The 19,990-nt window shown below is 37.7% G+C and overlaps 1 protein-coding gene across 2 annotated transcripts in view; it reads right to left on the reverse strand.

Moving 5' to 3' along the window:
* The window catches only part of ppp1r16b (protein phosphatase 1, regulatory subunit 16B), an 85,629-nt gene that overhangs the window by 18,446 nt on the left and 47,193 nt on the right, over positions 1-19,990 (reverse strand). For both annotated transcript variants that reach the window (XM_014997650.2, XM_088005741.1), the window contains exons 3-4: positions 8,227-8,297; positions 970-1,115 (exon numbers count right to left, since the gene is read on the reverse strand). In XM_014997650.2, coding sequence (XP_014853136.2) covers positions 970-1,115; positions 8,227-8,297 — 217 coding nt within the window. The remainder of the gene's footprint in view (positions 1-969; positions 1,116-8,226; positions 8,298-19,990) is intronic.

Here is a 19,990-nt window from a genome sequence, read left to right on the forward strand (position 1 = left end):
GCTGAGCTGGAGAAGCCCTCCGACTGCAGAGATAGCCCAGTTAAATCACTTTGCACATTCAGCAAGATATATCTGGCACTCATGCATGAAAACAGCTGAGCTCAATGCATGTAAGGAAAAGATTTTCTTTAACCCTTTAAGTATGATGATCATCTTCAACCATAGGAGTTATTAAACATTTATAATATTTGTTTAAAGGTGTTGATGCTTTAACTTATTTCAAGTATTACATATTATTAAAGACTCAATATCTGGAGTAGAGGACATTTTATTCATGTCAAAAAAATTGCAAAACGTTATTTTTAGACCCTTTAACTGAACAAGTTGTTTTCCTTTATATACTCTTAAAATTATTAGCTGTGTATTGGAAAAACATTTGAAATTTTCTAACGTCTGATCATCTTAATCACCCACAAGATTGAGATGCAGCGATTAGGCTTTTCCCTGCTCATTACAATTTATGATTGTGCTGATGTTTATGGACTGAAAATTGTGGACTTTTTATTTTGATACATTTAATGAATTTGGAATATATATATATATATATATATATATATATATATATATATATATATATATATTTTTTTTTTTTTTTTTTTTTTTTTTTTTTTCAGCTACTGATCTGCCAAATAATGGTCATAGCCAATCAAGGGAAAATTGGCCCGTTTTGATCTTTGGCTGGTTTCTCTAATTATTAGTTAAGGCCTTAAGTCCTACATTTACTTCTTTATGACAATTTACATTTGCAACCATATCTAGCTCAACCACAGATTGGGGTTTTCATGTCATCAGAGAGTTTGTGTAATGCATTTCCACTTATTCAGCTTTTTCAACACAATTAATTTAAACTACAACAGTAAGGGTCCAACTTAAAGGATCTGGAGGAAACATTTCTGGACATCAGTGGAGTTGTGCTTTTTTTTCCCTCTGACATAACATCCATTGAACTGAGGTTTCTACATGACTCACTGTGCGATGAGTATTTTGACAAGTCCTGCGTGGCCACAGGTCGCAGCAGCGTGCAGCGGCGTCCACAGTTCGTTGTCCTGAGCGTTGACGTTTGCTCCACGGTCCAACAGCAGCTTCACCATCTCTTCATAGTTGTCTATGCAACACTGTGTGGGGAAAAAGGAGGAATAGATATTCCTGTCAGATCGCTGATTAATGCAAGAACAGTTATTTAAGGATTTAGCATGTCAGAATAAAATTTAGGGTAGTGGAAAGTTGCATTATTTTTCAACATTTATCATCACATTATTTCCCCTTGGATATTTTACATCAATATTGAGAGGCTGAAGAACAGCGGGAAGGAGAAAATATGTTTGAAGCTGCTGTTTTTATTGAGTCACGTCTTAACTTGACGTGAAAACTGCTGTGCTTATCTGAGAAAAACTTTCACATCTGTGTGGCACAGACGAAGACCGACCAAAACAACAGTCAGGCAGCGTTTCTTCACAAGACTTTTAGTGGCATATTGCTGGGTGAAAAACTGGGAACACATTAAGCCAAGCTGGAGACACTATTCCTACACATCAGCCATTGTGTGGGCTGCTTCCTGGATCCCAGACAAAACTGGAAAAGCACCCAGAACTCACACCCATCCACAGAAACAGACAGACAAAGGCATGGAGGGGGAGGAAGCCTTGTTAAGCTGGGTGTGAGTGAGAGGCTGGGAGGAGATGTTTCCATGAAAACTGCCAGGCAAACTGTTGTTTTCTTCTACATCGGAGCCAGTTGATGCGAGCGTGGCCCAGTCAAGCCACCGAGCAAAGACTGAGGCAGGAAAACAAGAAAATAAGAGGCTGCAAAAAGCAGCAGTGAAGGATGAGATTACTGTGTCACAGAAGGGCCAGAGCCAGGCATGATATGAACACTCAAAGGTTCAAAATAAAAAGCTTTCTAGAGGTCTCTGTTGTCATCATCGTAACATCTTCAGTCGATGCGACTGATGTGATCTCCCTACGCTCTGTGCTAAGATGAAGTAAGACATTCGTCACAACAAAATGCTAAGAGAAACGGCTGACAATCCTGATATAAACCATGAAAGATTTCAGTGAAGATTGAGACGGAACTGAGAATGGAAAAAAAAAAGAGAAAAAATGTTAGTGGGTAAAAACAAAATACTGACAACCCCTCATAATACAAACATATCCATGAATGGGAAAGCGTAGCTGCATTAAAGTAAATGGTGACAGAATACTTTATTTTTGATTATTTTGGTTTTTTACATCTATGAACGTTGCGTAAAATGTGGCACAGACATTTAATTTAATAAATGCATAACTTTCTTTTTTAATCTAATAGGTGAAGAAGGCCTTGTTTTGAGTTGCAGGTAGCAGCAAAAGGTAGATCTACAAAGAACTGACTCATCTTTTCTCTTATAAAACAGCAAAGAATAACCCTTCATGTTGTTTAAGTTGTGATGTCCTATCACATAAAATCACAACAAAATACATTGAATTTTAGTGTGAAGATTTTCAGAGATAGAAAATATCTATATTAATGAGTTACAACATTTAATTTCTCTTTGGGATTAATAAACTATTTTTGAATTTGAATTTAAGTCCTGGCTATAAACTAAAGATGACTTCATAATTTTATCAAGATGAAGAAGTGTAATAGTTAAAGACAGGTGTTGAAAGGAGAAGACAGTAAAACTAATATGATCATTAATCTATTTAACATGTGCATTGCCCTCAGTTGTTCTGCAGCCTCTGGAAGGAACAGCAGCAGCATTTCATATGCTCATCATAAAACTCCTTTGGTGCAGAGAGTGGATGCTTCGTTTTACAAGGTTTTTACACAGAAGATGAGCTGTGGTGCAATCTCCAGAGGCTTGTCATGTCTGAGAAGTGGTAACAGTAGAAAAAAGAAAAATAAAACACAAAAGAGGAACAAAAATATTTTAAAAATTGCAGACACGGATAGACACATGAACATCGCCAGGGGGAATGCATAGAACAAGCTTGTATTATGAGTCAGATGTAAAAGATTCAAGAGGAATGTTTGGCTCAGACCATTTCCTTCTGCTCTAAAACAAAAAAAAATCACCTCTTTTCAGGGCAACTTTTGCTGCACCTGTGACCTCTGCTGTCCTACGCTCATATAAAACTGTGTCCACCTGAAACAACACTCAGCAGAAACGGTGCCATGCTCGTTCAAAGCTACTCGCACAGAGCATTTATAATTTGAAGATGTGGTGGGTGACGAACACGTCCAACACAAGCAAAGGAATGAAGTGACTGAGAGAAAAGAGACATGACAAACGACTGACTGACATGTTTCCTCTAAGCAACACATTTCCTCGGGTGTCGATGTAAATAACAACTTAAGAGTTTCTATTTTAACCCCCGAAACTGCAAAAAAGTCATATCAAAACAAAAGTCTGAGACGCTAAACTGTCTGAGAGGAACCATGACGCAGCTTCATTTGAAGTCTGTGTTGAGAATGCAAATTTCAACATAAACTTTACATGCAAGATCTCCACATTCTTAACCTCGTAGTGGTCTCTGGTTATAGATCGAAAAAAGAAAATCATAGATACAAATGTCTGAAATTAGTTTCCTCTGCAGTGGGTTTTTTGTTAGCTTTTTTTTTTTTTAAATCTTCATGTAAAAAAACAACAACTGGAAAATGAAAAAAAAAAAAAAAAAAACAGCTCATCATTCTTCTACAGCAAATGTTGTAATTTCATGCCATTTTGAAATGCTGAGCTTTGTCACTCAACTTTTATCAGCAATGGAAATCCAGACTTCTACTCAGAGCTACATGACATTATTTACTGAATATTCTGAGATCGGCATGATAAAAATAAAAAAAAGAGCAGGAAGACCACATCTGTGTGCATTCAGAAGCAGAACTGGCGGTTTAAATATGTCGACTGCTTCCTGCGCTCACGGCGGAAAGAAAAACCAGGTTCAAAGCAGACGAGAATGAGTCACGCATTTCCTTATTTCAGCATTTTAGTGTGGTCGTCTGATGCTGTTTAACTGGCAATTTCGCAAATTCATAACAAGCAAACACAATCACACTGTGGTCATGTAGTATTCTCAACGCTAAAACATAATACAACCTGGAAAGCATCACAAAAAGAGAAGAACAAGACTTTCAACAAGAACCGCAAAAAAAAAAACAAAGGATTTCAACACCCTCAGAGTCCAGCCTACCGCTTTTGCATGAAAGATATTATCAAAAACAACCTAGAAATTTGCAACCCACTCGTCAGTTAAAAATCTAGGTTAATCTCTTTCTGAAAAAACCCGAAAACCCCGGCCCACCTGCTTGCTAAATGCTAGGATTATTGCTTAGTTTTTCTACAAGAAGAAAAAAGGACTCCAATCTACAAACTTGCAAGAAAAAGGGAAGGAAATAATCTGCAATTCATGTAAAGTACTGACAAAGGGATGGAAGAGTGGTCCAAACAAAAGCTCAGATTATCCCAGTGTGGCTGGAAAACAGCAGCATCAGTCTTGGCGGGTGTCATCAGTGGGCAGAGAGGACGGCGAGGAGCAGGCTGACGAGGAAACAAGGCTGACATTTGGAGTTTTAAATGACTAAAATTGGTTTGAGGCCAACGCCGAGATGGCTGAAAGCAACAAGGACCGCACTAAAGCTGAAATAGTGATGCTTTAAGAGGCACAGGGCCAGGTGAGAAAGCTTACAGCCCAGACTGAAATGAGCTTAAATGGACTTTAAATTTTACCCGAGCTTAATAAGCGAGTACAAATCACTAAGAGTGATGGGAATCTAAGGTTCGTCTGCTGGTAGAGAAGACATAAGAAGGCCAGATTGTTAAATTGAACAGTGACAAGCAGCTGAAACACCAGAGGAAGAGTTTACCTGAACTCGAGGGCAATTTGAGCCAACCCTGCAATGTTGTTTGTCTGTCTGTAAGAAAAAAAACGCCTCTCTGAAGAATGAAGGCACAGATTTACGGCGTCTTTAGTGATTCACACTCTTTCTATGTGAACAATTTAAATATGAACATAAATTTTGCCGTATTTTGTGGGATTTTATGCTACACACCAATACAATGTGGTGCAAAAGTGCAAAAGTAAATGGAAAATAGGTAGAAGATTTTAAAAGTTTAAAGAAAATAAAGTCTGAAAAGTGTGAAGTGCATTGCTCTTCAGCAGCCTAAACTCTGATCCCCTTTTACATTACATGTGTCAAACTCAAGGCTGCCTTCAAGATAACAGTTATGTACTTAAATATGAAAGTGCTTGTTACACTTCATATTTTCAATTGTAAAATAATGAAACCCATAATTTCCTATTCATTACAGTCATGCAATAATTTGCTCTACCATTTTATATGAGAGGGATCGCAAGTCAAGACTTCAGAAGATGACGCTGCAAAGCTTGTGGGTCTGAGTCCTCAAACGCCGGAGTAACACAGAGCAGAATTACTGATGAAAAGACCAAAACCACACAGGAAAACAGAGGGAAAACTTCACAGCTCAACATGATCAAACTCTGCAGATGATCCATTACGGCCTGTGGAGTCTGTCATGTCTGCATGAATATTTCAGCACTAAAATTGCAGAAATGAATGCTTTCAAGCATGGCTCCAACAGTGATGTTCTGGGTCACCGTGCACACGCAGCCACACCGGGGTCACACACACACACACACGCAGCAAAATACAAGAGATTACAGCCGCATAACAGCCGGGTCGCTAAAATATAGGACAACATGAGGCAGGTGAATTTAGGAGCAGGAACTGACAAAAGAAAACTGCTACTGGATTAAATGTTCATGTTTACTCAGATTATCCTTCTGATTTAAAAAGTGGAACATGTCACAAATGAATCCAGCGCTGAACAGAACTGCATTAAACTCAACTTAGTTGGACTGTTTTCTTATAACCAAACTGTTTCACTGAACTTGTTTCATATCTTTGTCAAAAGCCCACAGACAGTTATATTTTGAAAAATAAAAGCAAATCAGCGATTTATTTAAGTCTGGACATGAGATGCTTTTGCATGACCCTAACCAGGCATGTCATGCACAAAACACTCTAGCATGGATGAAACCTGTAATTAGTTAAAATAATTCTGCAAAGAACATGTGGGCCAAAACGGAAAAGAACAAACTTTGCAGGTGTTGCTGCTTCTCAGTTTGGCCTATTAAGTTTAACGGTCTATTACTCTTTCACAAAGAACCAGGTGGATTTGGATTGTTTCCTTCTGTTACAAATTAAATCAACATTTTAAAACTGCATTTTGTTATTTCTCGTGGTAATTTTGTGCGGCATTGAAATTTCAAACCGTTGCTGACTTTTTAAACTCAAATCACACAATAGACCCTTTTTAAACATGGAGTTAGGGTAAAAAGGAACAGTAAACCGGGACATGAATACTAATTTTGGGGCTTAGTCTCGAATGTGCATCGTGGATGATTTCCAGCAGCATTAATCCTGCTTTGCTGGTGGCCTTTAAAATAACCACGACACAAATAATCCATCACATTATTTTGACTAGAGAGGCATTCATGTGGCTTTGGAAAAATGCTGAGGAGTTTTTATTTCTGATTGCTTGAATTGTATACTGTGTGTGTGTGTTGTGGCACATGCTGTGACCCTGGAAGCCATGTTTTTTTATTAATGTCTCATATCAGAGAGGTGAGAGCAGGCCTGGATAGATATGACAAACCATCTAAAGAAATAGATCCTGCACCTTTCGTCATTTATGTCACCTTTTGGTGATCACATTATTCCTCATGTTCTGGGGACCCAAAACTGTTCACACAAGCAGAGTGTGAAAGGTTTTCTTTATGGATATGTCCTGAAACTTCAGGAAGTGAATCCAAATGTCCTTTGCATTTGGTGCTCTCTGGACAATATATGTGTGGCAGTTACTGTGAAATTTACGTTTTAAAAGGGTCAAATCTTGAACCCGGTGTGGAGTCAAGCCCATCCAAACAGCGTATAATCAGGAACATTGGAAGCTGAAAGGTCATTCCGATCTCGTGGCCGCGTTTAAAACAGCAGCCTCACCAGTGGTGACTGATGGACTTCAATTTTCTCTTCTGCTGTTCACTCCCGGCTGGAGTGTGAATATTAGGCTTTGCACAGCCAGAGGGGAAAAGAGATATGACTGTGCCAGCTCAGGCAGAGCGAAAAGGATGGAACCAAATGAGAAGGGAGGGATGGAGACGGGATAGAAAGCAATCAACATTTCTCCTTCAGAGATCTTTAAGATAAAGAACCATTCCTGTGAAAGTCAGACACTCTATTAAAAATTAAGCTAAATCCATCTAGCATTTAGATCTTATGCTTCAAGCCTCGCTGGTATTTGACATTTTAGCCTAAGTGGAACAAACAGAACGGTTCCCCCTGTAATAGAAGCATCTTCATGCACATCCAGCAGCTTCACAGGAAATAAAGTGTTTTTTTTCCGGCTGCTGGATTTTGAGGAATCGGCTCGGATGCTGTGTAATAGCTTCTCCCAGACAGGCGCCATTTTTCAGTTTTCAGATGGAAACGTAAATGTTTGTTTCCTGACTGAAGCATTAATTCGGAAGAGAAGGAAGCTCTGATTATAATACCATTAATGATTTTAGTTAGCCTGAAAAATAGGCCTGATGTCATTGATCAATTTTCTACATCAAAATGAACACATTTTTCCAATAATGAACTCATTTCTTCAGAATTAAAAATTACTTTTCAGGAACAGAAACCCTGAACACTTCTTTCTACATGAAACCATCCCTTTTACTTTAATGTCAAGTTAGTTTGGGGGAGTTTTTCCCCCAAACTAACCGACTGAGTTGAGTAAAGCTGTTGGATGCAGGTAAAGTTAGCTAAAAGATGACTAGCTAGCTAATATCAATACATCAACTTAAGCTTAACAAGTAGCCTGTAGGCTACCGATGTTGTTGTCTATGTTCAGCTACATACATTAATTTTGCCCCCAAAAGAGCCCCCCCCCCCGAAACACATCATTGAACCTAACAGCTATTTGTAATCCATAGGGGGGTCCCAGAAAAATGTTTGGAAACCACTGGGGGTCCCAGGAGAAAAAGTTTGGGAGCCACTGGTTTAAACAGTGTGAATTCAGGGCTCTTTAGGGTGAAAGAGGAGCACCAACAAAGCATTTTAAGTAACTACAAATATAAATCTGTGCCTATGCTGTGTTTTATGTGTTTTTTTATACGCATCAAGACTCCAAAATCAGTTTCAAAAGGAGAAAAAAGGGGTGGAACAGATGGACACAGCTGATCTTACCTGATGCAGAGCAGTGAGACCGTCTTCGTTACAGAGATCTGGACTCACATTGTTCCTCAGTAGGTAGCGAACTGATGGGAAAAAAAAAAAGAGACAAAGAAACAGAAATAAATATTCAGAAAGCTTGTGACAGGCCTCCACTTAACCTATTATTACCTGTAGCATTGTCAATAAATCTGTATCATCTATTATTGTGCATCGCCTAAGTTATACCCCCTGTCAAGATGCTTCCAATCTAAGCTCAGAAGTATAAATGAAAGGTTGAGGTAAAGGGGAGGACTGGTGAGGTAGTCTGATGATGCAAAGGATCAGAGTGTCTGTTGGGCTCCCAATCCGACAGATAAAATCGTCAAACTGGGTCCTAATTTTAAAAAAATACACAGCGTGTCAATCTGCACATATGACGGATAAAGAGTCTCATCTGTTTCCATTACGCACACACTCAAATAAAAACACATATAAAAACTGTTTGAACCAAGTCACATAAAGGATATGAGCAAAGTAACACAGGAAACAACAAAAATACTCAAGATGGTGTTATTTTCACGGTCACCATAAGCACATTGTCGTTTTGGTTGCCTTTCGAGTTGAACTGAAATATATTTTCATGTCAGATTAACGTATGAAGACAGGACTGATTTGTGTTTCCTGCAGAAAACCACTGATTCAATCTGAAATGACTCAGAGGAGAAACCCTGGGTAGAGAAAACAGTACTGATTGGAGAGTTTATAGTTGCTGGATGAAGGGTAATCAGTGAAACCAACAGATGACAGTAAAATTTCCAACTTCCTTCTCTGTATTTATGTAGAACACTTTTTGCAGAGATTAAAAGATCAAAAAGCACAGAAACACTTAAAACAACAAATTAATTTGAGCTCTGACATTCATTCTGGCAAAAATCCCCACAATAATAGCAAATTAAGTTCTTAGAAAAGTAATCATAATACGAATATACATTTTTTGACCCCTAATGAAGGAACCAAGACCCACTTTTGAGTTGGTCTCGTTTCACTCCGGACCAAAGCGGATCAAAGGACTTTCCTGGTGTGAATGCCCCCCTAAGCATAACACTGTTTTCAATTTTTACTTGGATTTCTGGCTGATAACCAGCACAGAAAGCCTGATTAACAAGATCATGTTGGCAAAAAAGTTCTGTGCAAATAAACCAGCTTCCTTAAAAACCAACACTGCATACAGGTGTTAAGTTTTAAGTTTATTATTACAAGAATAGAATCAATGATATTTCTTTATTTTCACAATACGAGCAATATTCCATACTTGTATGTTTTTACTTGGATATTTTCTCCTTTTCTTGTTTTTGTAAATTAAACAAAACCATCGTATTGCCCTGCGATGGATTGTCGACCTGTCCACGGACTCTGCCTCTTGCTCGTTGCTGCTGGCGACAGGCACCAGCGTGTTGGATAATGGAAGACTAGATGACAATTAAACACTTCAAAACACTTTAAAACACCCTGATGAGACCAGATGATTTATACAGAAAAACTAGGACTCACTTTCTCTTTCTTGTTATTGTAAATTTGACAAATTCACTGGGTTCTTTTCACTTGAAAAATTCTCACAGGGAGCATTTTTCATACCGTCAATACTCAGTACTCCGTAAAATTAGTTGAGGTTTATTTTCCAACACTTTCATAGATTCCCTGATTTCTGATGATTCCTTGGTTCCTCTTCTCTTCAATATTCGGCTGTAAGCGAGCTCAGCTCTTTCATTACTCTTGTCGTTTCAAAAATTATTTCAGAATACAAACAATAACCCAGGAACATTGCACTTGCGGTAAGCCACTTATGGTTAATGAATTGCTATATTGACTGTGAAATTATGCTTTTGAGTTTTATGGTGTAAAACTGTTTTCCTTTTATATCATTGCTCTTTTGTGCTATGATACGGTACGAGATGCATGTAGTCTTTTGGCAGATTTCAATCGATTTTCAATCAACTTACAGACAAATAAAGGGGAAATAAAAAAAACATGAATTAGGCTTTCTATAATCAGTAACAATGAAGAAAAAAAAACTCCATAAGTTTGAAAATGTGTTATTTAAGCTCACAATAGAAACAATCTTCCTTTTCCTCTCCTTCAGGTCCTCTCCAAGGACCTTTCATTAAGATTAACTTTGAAAAAGCCCATATTAAGTCTCTTTAATAGGTTTAAATTAATAATAGTATGGACAAAAAACTACACACTGTTAAATATGACTGAGGACTTGATTCTCATGCAGTAAAGCTGAAGGACAAAATGAGCAGCTGTTATCAACCAGAGGCTTTCAGAGGCTGAATCCTGCGTCTGCTAGACCTTGATTAGGCTTTTTTCAAACTTTACTGTTAAAGCTCTCTTACTGCATTTTTTTTTTCCATTTTGTTAGAACATCTCCAGTATATTTCCACTATGACTCGCACAGCAGCTCAGCAGCAATCAGCCGTCTTTAAAATATGAGGTCGAACCAAACAAAATGAGCTGCTGCTGCAGCGGCTGTTGGTGGCTACACGCACTCTCTTGAGCGTCAAGGAGGAGACAGCGAACTATTACAGAAATGGGCTCAAGGTTCTGGAGTGAGCGATCGGTCTGGCAGCATCGGGTAAGTGTCACACATCATCTCTGCAGTGCTGTTTTTGTAAGTGTACAAATCTCAGGGGAGCTGCCAACATCGCCTCTGCGGCTGACATCTCCACATCCCCAGAGATCTATTGCCATCAAGTTTGTTTTCCTTAAAGGCCTTGATTACCTCCCCTCAGAGAGAATAAGACTGCATTTAAATTTATTTTAGGCTAACCTAACATGCATGTGAAGCCTCTTCGACACACATGACAAAATGGGTGAGATGCATGTGAGGTTATCTTGCTTGTTGAAATTACTTATTGTGAGTGTGTGCATGTGTGGTTATTAAATATTTGCACTTGTGTTGAATGGGAGACTGATCAAACATCTGGCCATGCTCTCACCTACTGACCGCTGCTAATGAGAGATTAAATGAGATTTAATTTGTTAATGCTTGCATAAAAATTTGTGTAGATAATACCACATGTTGCTACGTAAAGAGATGAACGTTGGCCACACGTAGTTTTATTTATGAAAATACTGACGAGATAAAAAGTTGAGATGAAACACAAAGACAACACTTCTTTTAGATGCTGAAAAAACCCTGAGGCAAAAATGCAAAAGAAACGTAGTGTTAGAAATGTATTGATGATTCTTATTTACCAGCTCAGCTGGAGAAACCATAAATAATAAACTCTCTCTTTTTCTATATTGTTAACAAGCTGATCATGTATTTACTTTAGCATAAATCCTTGTTACTTTTCTTCTTTTGGCAAATATCACAGTTCAATGCAGTTCTCCTGCTATCCACATGCTGACATGCCCTTGAGCAAAATCCTTAACTTCTGATGGATGCTGAGCACTCTGCGAGGTAGCATCTCCCATTAAAAGTTGTTTGTTTTGGCAATTTACCGAGGCAAAAGGAAACTGTGTCTGTACAAATTTATTATTTACTGCGCTCATGAGTTGCAGTCTGTGTATCGAATCCAAAACCGTCACAGGAGGATTTCAGGAGCACATCAAAAGTTTCTTTGTTCCTCCCTTGAAGCATTTCATGTTCATACACAGTTTAGCTGATCAGAGACTGGATTAAGGTGGAGACTTGCTCTACAAAGAAGTAAATCTTCCAGTTTAACATTACCAGTACACAAATTAATTCAGAGCCAATTTTCCGACTAATACCAGATTCTTCATTGCTTAATGTTTTGCACATTGAGAAGTCAATGTTGCAGGAAGAAGAAGGCTTAAATCCCAGCTGGTGTGTGGAATTTGCGTGTTTTCGTTCTGCATCCCGTTTTCTCCCACACTGCAGTGACATGTATGTTATAAATATTTTTTACAGAATTTCAGGGGGGTTTTTTATGTTTAGCAATGCATAACAAAATAGACTCTGCTTCCCCACGACAGAGTGGGGAAGCAGAGTTGATAAACTGTGATATTACAAATAAAGAAGACAACAACAATTTTATGGAAAAAAAAAAAAACTCAAACTGGCCAAAAACTTAAAAATTTTTTTTCTAATTTTAATTCAGCTGTAAAGTTGTGCTTTTTGTGGATATAAAAAATTACTTAGATAAAAGTTATCACAAATTGCACAGAAATGGAAATGTGCATCTATGTGCAGTAACAGTAAATGTTCCTTTCACTTAAGCTGGAGTGAAACCAACTCCTGATGCATTGAGCTTTACACTTTACAAAATGTACCCAGACAAATGTTCTTTTCCTTGCAGCTGCAAAACCCAAACTCCTCCACCGGGTCACCAGACAGAGAACATGTCTACATGGTCCTTAAGTCTAGTGGCAGAGTGCTTTTCACCACTGCACATGGTTATTTGCATTGTACTTGACAAAGTACGGTAGGCATTTTCCTGAGCTAATCTGAAGGCAACACTAAATTTGGACACCTGCAGCTATGGAAAGTTGCAAACTTCTACACACTTTGAACAGATCTCACTTATTTTACATGTTAATTTATGTTGTTGAGTTGCTGTCTTTCCAAAATGCTTCCACTTGGTTATAATCTCACCAACAGTTTACTATGCATTGTTTAATTGCATTGTCTAACTGGACCTTTTTCAAAAATGGAGTCCTATCACAGTACCACGCTGAGATTCACTGAGCTCCTGAGAGCAAATGTTAGCAGAAGCAGTCTAAAATCTCCAGGGCCTGGATTTTATGCACCTATGGCCAGAGAAGTGAGTGGTAAACTTCAACCCAGTGATTTAAACTGGCGGCGTAATATTTTTTTTCTGCAAGATAAAAGCGGTGTCTTCACAGTGAACATGATTGGTTTCTTTGTGCCAATACTGAAATAAATGCAATACTGCTGAATTGCATTGTCAGTGAAAGTATGACCATTGGTGCAGCAGCTAAGATGAAATGTGCCTGAGTTGTGTCGTAATAAGCATCTTTTGGTGCTGGTTGTGAGGGGAGAGGCGGGTAGCAGAGGGGAGACGATGTGAGGAGGAGACCACCGCAGTGATGAGCAAAACAGCCTCAGGAAAAATACTGAGTTTTACAAATATATTTTCTTATTGTTCTCTTTTCTCTTAATATTCATGATTTTTCCTGGTTTCTGTCCTTTAATGAATGTTTTATGTTGGGCCTCAATTTTTTAGCTGTGAGGCAGAGCAAACATATGATTAAATTTATTTTTAGCTTGTCTGCCAATGCATCCTTTTACCCTCCTGACAAACAAAAATGATTTCTGTAAAAACCCTTCTAATGAGCTTATTAAATAAAGGAACAATATATAATCCACTTTAAGAGTTGTGCTATATTACTGAAGGTATTTTTAGCTCTAACTTGGTTTATTAAGATGATGGTATTTTACAGAAATGAGGATGAGCAATTATTGTATTATTTTTTGCTATTTAAGAACAAATATAATAACACTGAGAAGTGGATGTTTAGTCTGCAGCAATGTGTAGCTGAAACAACATCAAAATTGCAATCATAAAAGCCAGAACTCAAGGTTACACAGCAGAACATTGAATTATAACGCGTTGATCAATGTTTTTCCTTCACCTATAATCAGATTAGCTGCGACAGAGATGACTGAACTTCACAATGACATTAAAATTAGTTGATAATATCTAGACAGATGACCTCTGAGAGGTGGATGTTATACACATGCATAAAACTCCTCCAACACAATCCCTAACTGATCGACCACTGAAACATCGACATGTAAGCAACAACAAACAAAATCTTTAATTAGTTTCTGCAGCAGGTTGGGTGCACAAACCAAATCTCTACAATTACAATTAGAAGTTTTACTGAACTGCAGCAGAGCAGCAACATAAAGCAAGTAACCCAGTCCATGGGGAAAACCTTGTGCAGCGCCGTCATTGACGTCCTATAAATGTGTGAACGGAAACAGTTTACACCAGCAGAACCACACTGCTGAAGTCAGACAGTTGGCTAATATAAGTTTACATTTCAAACACCTTTTTTCTCTTACTCCAGCATGTCGCCAATCCACTGAAATACTCTGCAGAGCAACGGTGACAGTTGTGAGCTAAAATGACTGAGACGTCAGCTGGAGTAAGATGCTTGGTGCTCCAAGTATTGGCTGCTTTGTAGACAAGACTTCCATAATTGAAAATTATGTTTAAATATTTCTAAATAACATTTGTTTTATTTTATTTTTTTTGCTATATTATGTTCTACTACTACAGAAAAACATCTGACATTGGATTATTTTCAAGTAGCTCTCAAGCTAACCTTTCATGTTAGCTTGAAAGGTTTCATGTTACCTTTTCAAGCTAACATGAAACACAGTAAGAAAATGTTCTACTTTTCCAGATAAGATGGTCCTTTACACTCTTTCACAATAAACCTATTTCAGGTTTGGCTGTAGAGGTCAGTGTGTGTCAGAAAAAACAGAAAAGGATATAAGGACACACACAGAAGGAAGAATGAATAGATGGATGAGAGGTACGACAAGAAGAAAGGACAGAAAGAATGGAGAAAGTGAAGTAAAAAGAACTTAAGGAAGAAAAGACATTATGGAGACACAAAAATGTAAAGAAATAAGAACACAAGGTAAGAGAGGTGGAAAAAAGAGGGGTGGAAATACACAAACAAGGAATCAAGGTAGGACAGCAGAATATGAGGTCAAAAAAGGAGGAAAACACACAAAGATGAATAAAAGTAAAGGGATAAGGAAGAGTGAGACAGGAAGAAAGCAAAGAAGAGAGGAAGGGCATGGAAATCAACAGGGAAGAAAGGACAAAAGGAAGGAAAAAATTAAGGAAGGACAGGAAGGGCACAAATGAAGAAACTATGAAGGAGGGAAGGGCAAAAAATGGAATGATACAACAAAGGAAGAATGAAAGGAAGGGCGCAATACTTAGACAATAAAACAGGGAATAAAGTCTAAAAATAGAACATGCTTTCCATGCTCTTATTTTCATTTCTCCTTATTTTCCCAGTCCTGGAACATGATGGAATTAAATTCCAGACTTTAAACAAGCTCTGTAGCACGAATGCAAAAAGTTAAACTTTTCATATAACTTTGCTTCTCTGATGGATTCTGATGTACTGGAAGAGAAAAACCGAGTTGGCAGCATGCAGCAGGAACATGATTCCTATCTGATCCAACACCCAGAGGGATGGAACAACAAAAAAAACAAGAATAAATAAAAAAGAAATCATCAAAATGCAATCCATAGCGACCATGGTTCACCATGGCGACTATCTTCCACCCTACAATCCAGAAGCACAACACTGCAGAAATGTTGTGCACGCCTTCCTGGGCAGGTCCTGTATGCTCTTATCAGGGGAGGAGGTGGATCTGGATGAGATGCTTCCCAAAAGATAAAAGGTACATCAACAAATAATGACGCAGGAAAAGAAGCCCTCCCTTTCCTTCCTGTTATCTTACTGAGCTTCTACAGCGACATCTGTTTGCGCGTTCAGCTGTGTGCTGGAGATGAACCCTCGCATTAATCGGGTCATAACTTCTCAGAGTGCTGATTACTGATAAGACCTTATTAACAAACTGTCCTGTAGGCTCTGAGATCAAACAACGGTCATGATAGTTTACAAATAATACATTTATAAAATCTTCTTTTTTAAATCAGTAAATGTATAAAATTCAACTAAGTATGAATGCCAAGAGAAAACAGGATGTAAAAAAAAAAAAAAGGAAAATCAGTGAGATGATTCTGAGCAACAGAGGAAGACAGAAGATATTGTGAAGAAAACCAAAAAGAAATGAAAAAAAGTCTGGAAACATCCTTCAATAAATGGATGGGTCACCAGTCAATCACATCTGTAAGTGTAAGGTTTGGCAGATAACTGGAGAGTGGTCTCAAAAAGATTTTTTTTTTCTAGATTAACTGAAGCTGAATCTTTTCTCTACTCTCCAGTAAAAGATTTGAGTGTTCAGTGAAGATAATAGCAGGGATCGTATCTCCTGTATTTGGCTAAGAACCCTGACTGAAATAGATTCTCTTGAAAGCTTTACACTCACTGATCCCTGATAACAGAGTATTGAAGGTACAGGAACAGTGTATCCCAAAAGAAGACATGATCTTCTACTTTGGATTTCCTAATGAAATAATTTGATTTCACTTTTGTTTTCCTGTCCTCTATAAATCCATTACATAATATCTAAAAGAGGCAATTATTTCTAAGTCTTCACATGGTTTTCATGAGAAATTCATTCCACTAATTCAACTCGACCATCCTGTTTTGGAGCTGCCTGTAATGCATCGCCAGCAACCACAATGGGAGGCAGTAAATGCATTAACGCTGCCTTCAATTTGGAAGTTGAAATACGAATTGCTAATTGTTCTGGTGGCTAGTTGCTATCAGCAGCAAAAACAGATAATATGCTGTACAGTATTTCTCCTCACAATCTAAGTTAAAACACAAAAATACTGTTGACTGGTAATATCTTAGGAAACAATCAGCACCACTGGTCATAAGAGTTTTAGAAGTGTTAATAAATGGATTATTTTGGCCATTTCCATTAACTCTTATTGTGTTTTGTAACTTTGGATGCTAAACTTGGGATAGCTTGGTGAAAAAAACGATTTCTCCAAGGTTTGAAATAGGTAGCTGTTATCACAAGGAGACGGTAACGGACCAAATAATGAAGAAAGCCACCAGAGATTGTGCGCACATGTTGCTAAGAGACAGTGTTGTTAACAGGTGGCATAATTTTAGCTATTTTACATCATTCCACTTTTATCTATCATTTAATTAATTTAATTCTAAATTGCTAACTATGTTTACAATTTATCTGAATATTTGTGTAAAATAATTTTTTTTTTAAAAAAGCAAGATATTTTGAAAGAAATGTTGGTTTGGAGAGCTTTTTTTCTTTCTATCTGAAAATTTCCAATTTACTAAAGTTATCTTTTTATAAAATTTGACATTTGTTTGATTATGAAACACTTTTTATTAGTCCATCCTACAGTGTTGGTAAATCTGAGATTTTTAATTTATTTCTTAAAAGTTTTAAAATTTCCTTCAGTATTCAAGCCTGGGGCAGTGATAATTAATTATCAAAAACATTGTTTTCCTTCTTGATGACACAACAGATAAATTGCTGTATTCATTCATTTCTTCCAATATAAAAATATAAGAAGAATTTTTCTCCCACTGTGACCCTGAACTGATGTGGAGCTGATGTCCTGCAGGTTTATTTTACACTCTCTCTCTCTTTCTTTTTGGTCCTAACCAGGTGGTTAAAAATTGTGCTTTTGCTGCTTCAGCTTCAGAGTCCAACATTTTGTTCTCGAGGGTCAGAGCCTTCCACCTGCATGAAAGGAGCTGCAGCAGCTCTTCATCTTCTGCAGGAATCTGATGTCTGGGTTTATTTACTTTAAGAAGCGAGACTCTGTAGCTGGAGCTTCCACAGTTTGAAAGTTTTTTTCCTATTATATCGTTCAGTATATTAAAAAGTTGCCATTTTCAGCTGGATGTCTGCTTTCAAGTTAAAATAGCCTTTCTAAGATAACTTGGTGTTCCTTTGGCTTATTTTCAGACTCATTTACATTTGAAAAACACATCAAAGAAAAAAAAATTGCCCCAATTATGCCGTTCACATTTTAAATGTATTTTTTCTTTTTATTCCTGGCAGTTTTTTTTTTAGCCAAGAAGCTCGCCTAATGTGCTTTTGGCAGCATAATAAATCGGTTCAAACAATTTTACTACAATTTACTGCAAACAGGAAAAGGCTGATCCACTGCACACAATGATCAGTTCCCACAAAAGAGACATGTTATTCTTGGAACAAACAAATAGCCCTAAACAATGTCCGTGCAGCGTAGCTTCTCTTAAGGCAAGGTGGCCCTCTCTGCATTCCCATCAGCTGTGCAGAAAGTAGGCCGCGCTGCACGTACATGCACCGAGTTGGAGCTAAATGACATTGGTTTTAGTAGGACGAAAGCAGAGGAAGATAGTTGGTATAATTAGCAGGCGTTATAATTATCACCCACATGATAAGCCATCAGGAGGCTTTAATTGTAGTCCTAACATATGTAGTTGGACGGATGCATGGGAAAGAGAAACTAAATAATTTAAGAAGCAGCAATGCAATACAGTAGGATTTTATTAGGTTACTGTGTGCAAATTATCTCTGGAAAAACACAAACGTGAAATAATTTGAGGCTCCAATAACACTGTGCATCCACAGATAAACCTAAATTACTACAATCTTAGTTGTAATTATTTGTACTAATAATTACATTTGTTTGTAATATTTTTGGTTCTACTTAATCTGTCCACTTATTTATTTATTTTTTTTAATCAGTGGACAAAATCTGCATCTGGGAGGTGATGATCAGAAAGTAGTGCCTCGGATGAGTGGAATTAATGTATTAAAGAACTTTAAACTTAACAACTGTGTCTTTTACATGAACTGGAACTGAGCACAGCTTCCCTGGCATCATTAAATGGAGATCTACGAAGGAGGGAAGGACAGATGTAAACTGATAAACTTTGAGCAAATTTTAACTTCGTAATGCAGAAAATGACATTTACTCATAAAGGTAAGAGTGTATTGTTTCTTACAACTTAAGGTATTAGGCTGGCATACGGTTGAAAGCCAGTATTTGCATACACTGCATAAAAAGACACATTACCTTTATTTTGTCATTAAATCAGTTTAAATGTTTCCTGCTTAGGTCAGTGAAGATTCCAAAATTTCTATTTTCTATATGCAAGAAAGTATTACGAGAAAAAGCATGTTGCATATGAGCAGTAGTTTGCAGTTGTGCCATGAGTTTGCTTTATCAAGTGATTTCATTTTGCAGGGTTGTTTTATTGTATGCTATTTTTTTTATAAGGGCAACTTTTGAGATGGTCTAGCTGGATTTGCGATGCTCACTTTAAAATATTAACTTTGTGTCCTTAAACAAGAAATATTTACTTTCTGCTCAATTATTTTCACATGTTGCACACCAGTGTTGCATAATCCTGACATCACCTTGCTGAACTTGAGTGAAGGGGTAACACCTGTGGTCATCATATCACAACACGCAGTGCCAACAACCATGACTGGTTTGTGGTAACGTCTCATTTAGTTCGCTCTAAAATGAGGAGGTACAAGATCTTAATTTTTGATGCCTTCTTAATCAAGAATTATATTTCGGGCAGCGTTTGGCCACTTGAAGAGATTAGCCACTTTTGAAATGACAAATGCACTTAAACACTTGTAGGGGCAAACGTGCCACTGAAGGGTAAGGGCTTTTGGGAGGCCGTTTATTTTTGGGGATTGTTGTTTTGCATTGATTGACGGCTCCTCGGGGTGTAACCAGCTGTTCATCACAGCTTAGCCACTGTTGTCTTTGCACTGCTTAGATTTGTGGGTTTGAATTACCAAGTAAAGGTGGCAGGAAGTCTGTGAGTGTGTGTGAGTGTGTGTGTGTTTCAGCATCTGAGTTTCTTACCTAATATACTCTCTTACTCTGTGGTTCATAGTTTTACATTTTGTTTCAGGGCCTTAGTGAATAACATCCTTGCAAAAGCTGCTAAGGTTTTAATACTTAAAGAAAAAAAACTAACTTTTTAGAGTTTTATCATTTTGAAATTTGCAGCAGTCCCTTTCTAGTCTGTCACAGTCTAATCCTTATTGGATAATCCTGAATGGTTCGGCGGGATTTATAGCTAAGGGCTGTTCAATCACTAAGAGCAGGTGGACAGACTTTGGAAGATGTTACGGGTGCTTTAAAAACGGGGGGAGAGC

Source organism: Poecilia mexicana, unplaced genomic scaffold (genome assembly GCF_051168715.1).
Source record: "Poecilia mexicana isolate PSO_F unplaced genomic scaffold, ASM5116871v1 scaffold_5, whole genome shotgun sequence".
NCBI classification, from domain to species: Eukaryota; Metazoa; Chordata; class Actinopteri; order Cyprinodontiformes; family Poeciliidae; genus Poecilia; species Poecilia mexicana.